The 12829-nt window shown below is 38.4% G+C and overlaps 1 protein-coding gene across 1 annotated transcript in view; it reads right to left on the reverse strand.

Moving 5' to 3' along the window:
- Nucleotides 1-7165: 7165 nt before the first annotated feature.
- Nucleotides 7166-12829, reverse strand: part of SLC28A3 (solute carrier family 28 member 3) — a 42923-nt gene continuing 37259 nt past the window's right edge. The window contains exons 15-16 of the mRNA XM_078384093.1: nucleotides 11751-11859; nucleotides 7166-9571 (exon numbers count right to left, since the gene is read on the reverse strand). Coding sequence (XP_078240219.1) covers nucleotides 9454-9571; nucleotides 11751-11859 — 227 coding nt within the window. The 3' untranslated portion in view covers nucleotides 7166-9453. The remainder of the gene's footprint in view (nucleotides 9572-11750; nucleotides 11860-12829) is intronic.

Below are 12829 nucleotides of genomic sequence, written 5' to 3' on the forward strand. Positions count from 1 at the left end.
TCAGTCATGTGTCTGGTCACAAGCCTGCTTGCCCAACTGAGACTTACCTTGGCACCCCATCAATTAGCTGTAATTAGCCACAGCAAGTTCCACAAACTTTATGCAACCATCCAGAAAATTCCAGCCAATGATTCCCAGAGGATCCCAACCAATGTGGACACTGGCCATGCTGATTGGGACTTGGTTACTTTTCTCAGCTCTGAAATGTTATTGGGAAGAATGAGATGTTATGTAAGATTTTGCTCATCTGCCAAAATAATAGCTGCATTTGGGACCACTGGACCACTTGATTTTGGACAAGTGAGTCAGAATTTGTGACTCTAGTACCAAAGTGTGGTGGGCTAACCCTGAGATTTGAAGACCAACATGTGGGCTGGAATGGGGTGTATGTGTGTGAACATCCAGAGAGACACAGACTTGAAAGGAGAATGTGAAGAAAGTATATTGGTGTAAAAGGGAATAACTTAAGTATGTGAGGAATTGTTAAATAAAGAGGCATCAGATTATACAGATCAGCTATCAGAATGGAAATGTTTGTAGGATAGGAAGATATTAAATGGTATTGCTATAAAGTGCAACGCTATTACATGCCAACAGTGGACAAAATGCAGCTCTGGCAATCCTCAAGGCTGACCCATTTTTCTGGGTCCTTTACTTTCTTATGGGGGAGAACTGCCATTCCTAAGTCTCCAGGAGCAGCAGTAATCTTTTGAAATAATTGCTGCCCTCTGCTCACCATTTTAATCTACAAATGTCAAACATCCCTTTTTCAGAACACCCCGCCATCTTCTGGTGTGTGTGTGTGCGTGTGTGCCTGTGTGCATGCGCACACGTGCTGACATTTTTGATGATCCGTGTGGCCCGCAGACTCACCAGAGTTGCCCCTTCTTACTACATGGAGAATATATTTATGGAATAAGCTTTCAGGGAATAAGCAAGTGTTTAATTTGTCTTTGTTTCTCTGTATTTCTTTTGTTGCATTTTAGCAGACATTTGAAATCTACAATTTTAATTATTGTAAATTGAGATGTTTATAATTTGTGAGTTTAGGTTTGTGATTTTGAGCATTTGTTTTCTGTGTATAATACATGATTTTAAGTGTCAGTGGCCCTAAGCAGTTATGAGGATCAGCATACTCGTTGCACTATGTCCAATCTTAAAGCAGTAGTTTCTACTTCTGAAGTGAGTCGTGTGAGGAAGAAGGCTGGCTTAGCATTCTAATTCTCCCTCTGTGTACTGCTGGCTACCAACCTTATCACACAAGTTACTCAACCACGGAGTGGATTACAATGTCATATTTAGCCCACTAAGTAGGTAAGCTGCTGAATAGGATTTTCAGAATCTTCAGAGGGTAAGGTTGTTTATTTTCAATTTAAAATTATGAACACAACAAATATTATTACATGAAATGTGATTTTACTACATTTGCAGGTTTTAAACCTTCACTCATTCTTCTGATCTTGATGTAGATATGAAGATTGTCCCTTTGATTCTATGCATTATGGCATTTTCCATTATTTTGAGCCAATTTGGCATGAGATGAAGGGAAGTCCATTCCAAACTGTGATCATCACATTCATGGAAGTCAAACTATTCCCCTTATAGAGATCACTGTCCCATTGCACCAAAACTTGCCTACCATTCTACCTTCTCAGAGGGGCTTTCTAACCCTTATTCCCACCAGTGTCTTTCATTAGCATTAATAAAAAAAGGGTGTGAAGCATTACCTGCACCAGAGAGTTTTTATGGTGTGCAATAGGGCTTTTCTAATATTTTGGACAAGAATTGGACAAGGCTTGAGGAAGGAGGGAACCTGCATCTGAAAAAAAGAGAGATTAAGTTGATTTTGTTTTTGGGTCAAGTGGAATCAAAGTCATATAAAATGGAAAGCTGGTGATGGAGCTTGATGCAGGCATGAAGTAAAACACCTGCTCACTTGGTACTCTAAGCAATAAACAGCACAATTCTTTAGCGGTCTATTCAGTGCCGTTTATTTCAACAGGGATTGTTACGAAGTAAGCAGAATTACCCAGTGTGGTGTAGTGAGTAGAACAATGGACTAGAACTCAGGAGACCCAGGTTTAAATCTCCACTTGGACACAGATACTCACGGGGGGGAGGGGTAGAACTGGTAAAATAATTCATAAATATCTACACTTAGAAGCCATATTAAGATCGCTATTAATTGGTTTTGACTAGACAGCACAGAACACACACAAGTAGAATCAGGGCTGCAGCCTGTATTACATGCATATGTTATGGTTACACACACAACACTCAGTTCAATTATTGATCTGAGTGCTAATTGAGCCATTGAATTGACAGAAATTTGGTAACTCTACCTTTGAAAAGAGACCAAGCGGACGTGTAGGGATGATCTTGCTTACTCTTCCACCAACAGTGTTCCAAGTGAAGAAATGTGTCACCTCATTGCCATATAAAGGCAAGATAATGGTAATGAGCTTTACACTTTCTATGACTTTGCTACTAGTTGAAAGTAAATACAGTGGTTCCTCCGCCTGCTAAGTCTCAGATGAAAGTTTTTTAACAAAAAATTATGCACAACTTCCTAATCCTTATACTCACTCTTTTAAAATCCTGCAGAGGATTTACCTAGGGGTGTTTTTATGCATCTTGCCTACAAAACCACAAAAAAATTATAGATAGTCCTTTAAATAACAAGAAACAAAACCCCAACATTAAATGCATTTGCCACAAAACCACCTGCACCTAAAACTGGTCTGGCTTGGTTCTTTCAGGAGGTGCTCCTATGCCAGGAAATGTCATCTGATTCTGAGCAGGTGAAAGAAGCAGGTTTCAGGGCAAACATATCCTCTCCCAGTGCCTTATTAGGTAGGGGTTTGTGGAAGTTTCTTCCATGTAGATGGTGCCAACTTCCCTTAGCACATTTTGCCACACAGGCAGCGGAAATCAAGGTTGTTGTGGTTTGTGGGACAACCACTGAACTGCAGAGCTTGAGTGGACCCTCAGTCTGGATCCAGTCCAGCCCCTCTCAAGGAGGAACAGTGGGGAATTGAACTTCCAACTTCTGGCTTTGCAACCAGAGAACTAAGCCACTGAACTGTGGATCGATACATTCTTACACCCCATTGCAAAATAGTTTTAAAAAATCTTACAAATAAAAAGTCCCTTGATGCTTTGTTCATCAGATTTGTAGAGAAACTACAAGCGGAATTAGTCCCTATTATTTTGCTGCCTGATGCACAGGAGCAAAATTCACTGTATCCTTGGTCACTCAGATTATTTTACTGCCTGAAGGATAAAATCTCATAAGCACTTCTTCTTATTCTTTGCAGTAAAAATAAAGCAATAATAAATTTACAGATCTTTAATGATACCCCAAACCTGCTGCCCAAGGCAGCCAGCTCATTTTCTTTAATGATAAGACTGGCCCTGACTATAACCCTTACAACAGGTCATATTATTAAAAATGCAACGGCAGTCTGTGTTGTGATGCCCAGTGTGGCATTGTGGATAGAGTGACAGACTAGGAGTCAGGAGGCCTGGGTTCAAATCTCAGTCACAGAAGCTCACTGCAGGTGTGGCACTGCCAAAACCACTCTTTAAATCTCTCATTTACCTTGAAAGCCCCATCACTGCTGCTATAAGTCTATTCTCACGTGATGGCAAACAAGAACAACAATCTGTGCTGGAGATTTATTAAAGTTTAAATGATCTAGAGACAGTTGCTAGAGAACTAGTTGACTTGGGATGTTTGAGGAGCAGTCAAACAGAGTTTGGGTGTGATAAGTTACAAATGACAAGTTACTTGCAATTAGTTTCTTTTGCCAGTAATGGAGGTAAGGAAAAAAAAGTACATTATGACTTAGTGAGAAGTAATAACTCTTTCTGCAAGGCAACTATTATTATTTTTTTGGGTTTCTGTTAGAGTTACAGTGGTGCAGCCTCACTACGTAGAAGTGAAGGAAGTTCACATCATTTAAGTTTTGTCTCATGCTATTGTATTCAGATGTTTTCCCACGCCAATGGTAACTTTTTTTACTCACTTTGGAGAGACTGGAAGGCTTAATTAAAAAAAAAAACAACGGCAGCTACTGTGGGGACCTTCGGGTGATCATCATAACTAATTCACTTTTTAGAAGTAACTTTCCACACCCTGCCTAGTCATGGTTCTTTTGCAATTCACGAACTGACACCAGTTTAGGCTGCAGATCACAGGATTATTTTTCATGGTTTCTTCAACACACAAATTACACCCTCTGGAACCTGCTACAGGAAAGCAGCCTTGAAAGAAACTTCCCTGATGAAATCCTGCCACCTAGTGCTTCTTGCCCGAGAGGCAGAGAAGAAGCATTGCAATGTGATATCCACATGCAATGCTTTGAGAGGAAATGTAACGACGGCCAAGTAATAAAATAATAACTTCATCTCTGTCATATACTGAGTTTTTAATCACTGTCATATTTAAGAATTTAATGGCTAGTAGAGGACTTTGTTTAATCATACAACAGGGCAAGGTTCTCCTTTGTGAATGGAAAAATAGTGGTTATCCACAGCTGGAAAAAAATATTTTTCTGTACAGTTCTTTTAGGATCAATAAAACCCATGCCTGAAAGCTTCTTCACTACTTATTGTTTTCCTGACCAAACTGACAGCCCATTAAGTTATGTGCAGTTTGTGACTCTCCAGTTATTGGTAGACTTAATATCCGATCTGTCTTGGCCGCTGCTTTAAATGAGCAAGGATGAACATCTGGAGTTGAATAGGTTTCTTACCCCTGCTCTATAGCATAGAAAAGATTGTGGAAGATCCCATGTCACCGTATGCATTGTCTGTCTCTTACTACATTGCTACAGAGGGATAACTAATATTCTTGTTGTTGCATTTGTTAAAGTAGCATGTGCATAGTGAGTACTGTTACTGGCTGCTACAGTGAATTCCTTTCCACTGCAATTAAAAATAATACTAAACAGCAAAGAAGTGTTGTGACTTGGGATGTCAAAAATGGGGTGTGTGTGTGTCTTTCTAAAGGCAATAAGATATGCCATGGTGACATGCATTGCACCACTCTGCCGTTTAACTCAGAAGAGGTAACTGGCAAACTCCAGGTTTTTAAATAACTCCTGTAATTTATCACCACTGGCTATGCTGAGTAGGGCAGATGTGAGTTGCAGGCCAAAGAGCATATGGAGAGCCATAGCTGCACATCCTGCCACCAGCAGAGGAAAGATTGTGTGATCTGAATCAATACTATATGTCCTGTAGTGAATAGAGTGGACAGTATGTGGTGCAGTATAGTGGAATGGGTAGAGTGGCAGACTTGGAATCAGGAGACCTGGATTTAAATCTCTGTTCAACCATGGAAACTCACTGGGATGTGTGTGTGGCAGTGGCAAACAATTCCATCAATATCTCACATACCTTGAAAATTCTATCAGGGTCACCGTAAGATGGATATGACTTGACAGTGCAGAACGAACAAAACAAATGAGGGCATGGTTACACTATGGAAATGAATCAAGAGCTGGATTAGGGTTTTTGAAGTTGGCTTAAAGTCACATGGTAGTCACATGGTTTTTGGGTCAGCAGGTGCAAGGTTTCCTGCAGCCCAGTGCACATGAATGAAGACACAGACTCAGAGAGGGGGAGAGATGGAGAAGGAGAGGGAGAGGTGGGATGGCATCCAGAGGGAAGGCAACCAGTGAAGGGTAAGGAGAAATTGACATGATTGGCAGCATCTAGGCTTGTGAAGGAGGGAGTGCTTTCCCCTACCCAACCTTTCTCTGCAGCCCTTTCTGCTGATCCTGGCATTCATTACTTGACAAACTCCACAGATGCAATTGACACCTGATGGAGGTGTTCACATAGGCCAAAACAATTCAAAATAAATCAATTTCACAAGCGATTTCAACTAAATGACTCATGTCCATCTAAAAACCTCACTTTCCAACAAAAGAACTGTTTCAGAGTTTTTAAATTTCTGGTTAAACCCCTCTAGCTGCACAGCAGAAGTGCAGAAATTCAGATAGCAGAATAGCCTCAAGTTCCCCAGATAATCCATCCCTTTTCTCTTTAACTGGCCCTTACAGTTTCAATAACAGTGAGACATTGGTAGGAGAAGGAATAAAAACTTTTTTTTACTTCCAGTTGAACAGATTAAACAGCAAACTGACAAACATGACTACTTTCAGCAAACCGATTTCAACAGATTCTAGAGAGGGGAAAAGCACTGAGCAGAGGTGGGACTCCTTTTGAATTCAGAGGCAGGGAAGGAATGATTGGTTAGTGCTGGATAGATTGATAGCCCAAAAAGGTACCTCCCAACCAAACCTTCTTCAGGCAGCATACAAGGTTGTAAAAACTCCAACAAAACATACTTCCTGGGCAAAAATATATATATATCCATGCTTCCATGTGCATTGTGCAATATCCATCTGCATTGTGCGGTCAGAATTTTTAAAATAAATATCAGACATACTAAACTTGTGTTCCCTAACTGGCCTTTGAAAACACTAAGTGCCACTGGATCTTAATAATGTTATTTTATTATTTAAATCATTTATTTATTATTATTATTATTTATTGTTTAAAAGAGTTAGTGGCATCAGAAGAGTACAATTAATTGTATATTATCAGCTGCATCAAAAAATGATCTCCAACTAAGTCAGAATGAATAAAGAAGATATATGATACAGGTTTTATGGCAGAATTTATGAACTTGAAGATTGACAGCATGATAACCATTTTACAGAAAAGCGGCCTTTCTTTATACATCATTGGCATGACAAGAATCAATATAAAATTGATTCATATAAACTTTGAGTAGAATATTATGTATTTGGAAATAATAATTAGAGGCGTGTTGTCTGTTTGCCTATAAATCAAAGAAAATATTTTAAAAAGTGGATCAAAATATGTTTGTTTTGATATGTATTTACCAAAGAAGCAATCAGTAAGGCTGTACATGCTAGGCAAAGAACTGTACATTCAGAGAAAAAGATAACACTCTCTATAAAACACCCAATCATGCCAGTTAGAATAAACTTTTTAATTAACATGTTTCTCCTAGAAATGTACAGTGTGCCCTACAAAAATGCTTTGAAACATTTAAAAAAGCCAGTTCAATCATAGTGATGGCAGTGAATTGATGCTTTTTAAAATTCAAGAATAGAACAGAACATTATTACAACACAGAATATCTTTATTAACGAAAGGATCAAAATACTCTTATTTGGCCCTTGACAAATTGAATTCACTAACACTTTTCATTCTGTAACATGCAGTAACAAGACATTTTTGTTCTGCTAAAAGTGGTTATATTGAGAACTCAATTAGTTTGACTTTTCCCCCCATGACAGTCAATTTCTGATATATAAACAGTAACTGTTTCCTGTTTATAAAGAAAGAGGGATGATCAGGACAACTGGGGCTTTGGTCCAGGGTGCTGAAATACAGACAGCATAACCTACATCTGCTGGAAAAAAATGGAAGGGCATGAGCCTACCCAATCTTAGTGCTTATGCCAGACCTTCTTCAAGCAGAGGGAAGCATAGAGCAGGTAGGCTCAGTATATTACTAATACAGCCACTGCACACTCAGATTCAGGTGTTTATCCCTGTTCCTCCACTCTCTTCCCCATTCATTCATTCATTCATTCATTCATTCATTCATTCATTCATTCATTCATTCATTCATTCATTTCCCCCACATTTCTCCTAAAAAGGACCAGTCAGTCTCACATGACCCAGGCTTAACCATTAGGGCACCGAAACTGTGGGAGCTAGTTACAGCTCTCCACACCACCTACAAGCTTTCCTTAAGGCTGTTTTCCTGCTGATCATATATTTTCCCACTACTGAAAATTCTTCTCACATAGAGTACTGTATACTGATTTCCATTTTAACTATTGTGTCAGGACAAAAATAGACAATACACTGGACAGTTACAATGGAAGGTTTCATAGAACAAGCAATGTATAGGTTGGCCTTTAAAATGAAGTTCTACAAATGTCAATAATTCATGTTGGCTCTTCTCTATGAGGGGGCGATTGAGAAAACCCTCAACACCCCTTGTTTTTACCCCATCATCAAGTGACCCTTATTTCATTACCTTCCCTCAAACTATATAATTATTTGACACTATTATGATTGGGTGGTGTCAATACACCTTGTGTGAGGTGAAACTGATAAACAAGCTTAGGGAAGGCTTCACATACTGTATTTTAAAATATTGTTTAACAGGTACTCCTGGAGCATTTAAATTTAAATTTTGTAGCAATAAATATGTAGCAGCAGCAATAACTGCATGGAGTTTAACTAGCTGGAATAAATGCAATCACAAGGAATAAATAAACAACCTTGTTGTTCTTCTTTGATCCTGTAAACTGTTGCTGTGAGATCTGTTTCTGTACCTATATTAAGAGGTTTTTCTTGTACTGATAATAATGCAATGAAAGGTATTTTGTAGTGCTAACCATTGATATTAAACTTGATTCAGTAAACACTTTTCTCATTTATCAGTGACTTCATTAGGAAGTCACTGATAAAGCTACCATCCAAAAAGCCTGCATATATCTGCTTTTCCATTAATTTAAAATGATCTAGATTTTTTTAAAAAAACATCTATTCTACTACCCGAATTTCAAGAAGGACTTCTGGTCATGTGGTTGTTTTGATATAAATCTCAATTAAGAAATGTGTAATGTCTTCCATGGATTGGCACATGAAACCAACCTTGCAGTTTCCAGAAACATTCTGCTTTAGTGTTTTGGCACCAACATTTAAAAAACAAATGCCTTAAACGAGACAAAGCTCTGTCCTTCTAGTTCCATGTGTGCATTAGATAATTTCTGATAGTGGTGGGGTTAATGGATGGGCACATACTGAGCTCTTCCGCAGAAGATCTCTTAATTCCTGTAATGACAAAACTACAATCATGTTTTTTAATCCTCGGAGTAAGTAAGGCAATGCACATCCCATCTACTTGGATATATGTCCCATTGCAATAAATGGAATTAATTCCAAGTTTTTTTTAAAAAGTATATATACTTTGTAGCACAGTAAGGCAATTTTATCACAGTGGAAGAAATTACTGTATATAAAGTGCTCCAGATTTTCAACTGAAAACTCTCTTCCAGTTTTTTCGTAAGTCGAGAAGGAAAAGCAAGAAAGATTTTCTGAGCTGTTTTAAATACGCCTTCGAAATAGCGGCAAATATTTAAGTTTCTTCTTTATCACATACGTACTTATATTATGACCCAAGAGGTCAAAGATAAATATGGAGCACAAACACTTACCCATTGACTCCATTTATGCTGAAAGATGTCCTTAGCTGCCAATCTAGTTTAAACTGAAAGCAAGATAAATCTTATGTACAGCAGCAACAAGGTGAGTTTACCATCATCCTTTTCCTGTCAAATCACCAGTGAGGCAAAATGTCTGTACATATTCCTCATAGAAAAATGTCTAGAGTTTAAGGTAATGCAGTGGTCCAGCTGCAGTTAATTGTGGGTTGGTACAGAAGAGTACAACATCCAGCCAAAGTCAAGTTGTTGCTTGCTTTTAAGAAGATTTCTGTGGAACCATTTGCCCTAATGGAAAAGAGAAAACAAGGTTTAATTAAAAAAACACACACACACACAAAGTAATTTAGAACATGTTAAATGAGTTTGAGAGTATTCAAATAAAATGAGTGTTTTCCCCACAATGAGTTTGGAAAATGCAGTGAGTTTGGAAAAAGTCATGATAAAACTGTTCTACGTTTTGAGGGTGTGACTACACAGTGAGGAAAATACGAATTCACTCACATTCACTCGCCGTGAAATTGTAACAGCAAATTCCAGTTTGTATGATTTAAACGGCTGCACTAAAAGACGAGGGGAAAGGTGCTGTGTGTTTGTGTGTGTATATGCACATGTACCTTGCCCTTCTTTTCCGCATTGGTTCAAAGCAATCACATAATTTGAATTAAAGGAAAAAAGATTTGACTTTTTAAAAAGTAGAAGGGTCTGTTGTGGGGATAAGTTAAGGGTGTAGGACTCTGGGTTGATTCACATTTCCTGTTGTGTTGTGTGATCAATGGGTAGAATTGGTCTGCTCCACACCAGTAAAATTTCCCACATTTTTGTTAATGTGGTTGCCTCCTCACTCTACTTTTCCTTATAAATTATTGTTATTATTCTTACAAATGACGCTAAGCACACTTTGTCATGCCTTTACTGTTCTTCAAGCTTTAATATCCATACTGAATATCCTTTAGTCTTTACCATGACAGCCAAATTTCTAGGTTATTTAAAACAAAACCTTAAAGGCAACCTCAGAACTCTTAACTTAGGATTTGTATTGAAGTACATAATATGACTGGTGAACGCTCATTGAGAATCAGTCATCATTCCTTTTTGGCTAGGCAAACCTTCCATAGAGAACGCAATTCAGAACTAGCTTGCCCTTTCACAGTATCCAACAGGAGCTAGCTGGCTCTGCATAGTGCTGACTAGCAAAGCTCTTGTGGCAGTCAGGAGATCTGCAAAATTGAAAGATATGCTCGCAGTGGCAACCAGATTTTAGCTAGATTTTTTTTAAAAAAAAAAATCAGACATGAGCTTTTTTTTTTTTTTTTGCAAGAGCGGAAAAACTGCCCAAAGAATGATAGAGGGAATGAAAATCCAAGTATGGTTTCTATTAAAGGCCAGAGGAAGCTGAAGTTGCACTAAAGTGCATGCTCTGGAACCTGTGTCTGTAATACGCCACCATTATGTTCTGGGTCTTTCCTCTATCCATCGTCTTGCCTTTTTGCCTACTTCCCCATCCTCCGTCTTTCGTAACAGCACTTGGCCCTCCTAGGCCAATATCCTCATAAGAAACTTTCCAGTAACAGATAAAACAGGGATGACGCAATGCACCAACTTCCAAATGATGCAGCTTCCAGCAGCTCTACTTAGCATAGCCAGTGGGGAAGAGTGTTGCCATCCAACAACATTTGCTGACTCATACTTTGCCCACCACTGACCAAGCCAGGGCTAATCCATCTTCTTTAGTGGTGGTGGGGAGCTTTAGTGGTGGGGGGGAGGGAGTGCTGCTGGACAAGACAGTCCCTCCCTTCTGAAGACAATCCAGTCACACTTCCTGATCAGCAATGTATGGATGAAATGTTACCCAATTTGGTGAAGGGAAGAGGGGAGGAAATACGTAGCCAGATTTACTAATATGTTGATACAAATAGCGATCTGTACATAGGGAATGGAATGAAACCACAGATATTTAAGTGCCAACAGTTTAAAAAAAGGATCGCCAGGCAGTATTCACAAGCTCTTGCAGCATTGTTCTGTATTCCATATTTTCATAAAAGCAGTGGCTCATTTTTGTTATGTTGTTGTTGTTACATGTTATTAAGTTGGAACTGACTTATACAGACCATAATAGCTCAGTAGTTTAGGTATCTGGCTATGGAGCCAGAGGTTAGGAGTTTAATTCCCCTCCTGTGAATAGAGCCAGCCTGTGTAGCCTTGGGCTACATGTAGTCCCAGGATGCCTCCAGAAGAGGGGAATACTAAACCACTTCTGAGTATTCTCCATACAAAAAACACTGAAAAGTTTGCCATACATCATAATTGACTTGATGTATTGTTGTTGTTGCTAAGGTTTTCAAGGTAAGGTAAGGTAAATACAGCTGAGTTGAGGAAGTCTGATTATATGGTATTCTGGTAATTTGTAAGAGCAGCAATTTGACTTATCTCTGTAAATTTCAGACTCTGCCCTTTTTATAATTACCTGTTAAAGAGGTTTAAGCAGCATGCAACTATTTCTGTACTATTGCTAGTCATGTTGAAATTGTTTCCTAATACAGCAGTGCATGGATCTTCTGCAACAGATAATATTCCTGAAAATGCAAGAGAAAGACCATATGTATTAAGCAATGATGGTACCTTTCAATTACAATGCCAAACTCATAAAAAATTCATTGTACAACTTCTGATCTCATTTTTTCCACATCTATTTTTGCTTCACTTTGAAATAAAATTTGCAAAAAGCAAAATAATATGAACTGAAGACTTTCGAGTGTATATTCACTGTGATGTTAGAAATCCATTCGAGGTGTATAAATATTCTCTCATACATCCAACTGTATTTTAATTATTTAGATTTGTTCCAGATTTTGTTCCTTGCATGCAACCAGAAGGGGAACTACATTCCAGAAAATACGTAGTTTCTATTGCATTACTGAAAACTGTACTAAGGATGAAAACGAATATAATATTTAACTAGAAGTCACAATGGATTCTTTATCGGCCACATGAACTCAGCTTTCTTCCAAGTTCACATCTTGCATTTTTAAGTTCACCATTTAATATTAAAAATAGAAACATTTTATTCATTACATTTCATACTTTTTATATGCCACCTTTCTTCCATTATGGAATTTGAAGTGACTTAAACAGTCACACTTGATCCCCACTGAAACACTGACCAGATCACATTGAGACCTGCCTGACTTTGCTCTTAGATCATGCTCCAAGAACTGATGATGTTATTATATTACTTAGGTACGATCCAAACAACCCTATCTACCTTTAGCTGTTTTATGACAGAGGTTATCAGAATATGCCCACAAACCACTGCTTGTTTTCAAACTCCAAACCAGAGCTTGGAACATCATATTTATTAAAAGAAACTTTACTATTCTTATTCCTTTTGGGGTCCCAGATCTTCACTACTATTATTGTTGCTCTAGTTGTAGAAATTACTCATTGTTGTGTGTTAGATGATATCACCAGGAGACCAGAAAAACACAGGGGATCTCCCAAACCTTAGGAAAGGAACTTTTGATGGCATGGGCTGGGGGGGGGGTG

The sequence above is a fragment of the Pogona vitticeps genome, chromosome 2 (assembly GCF_051106095.1).
Source record: "Pogona vitticeps strain Pit_001003342236 chromosome 2, PviZW2.1, whole genome shotgun sequence".
Taxonomy (NCBI): Eukaryota; Metazoa; Chordata; class Lepidosauria; order Squamata; family Agamidae; genus Pogona; species Pogona vitticeps.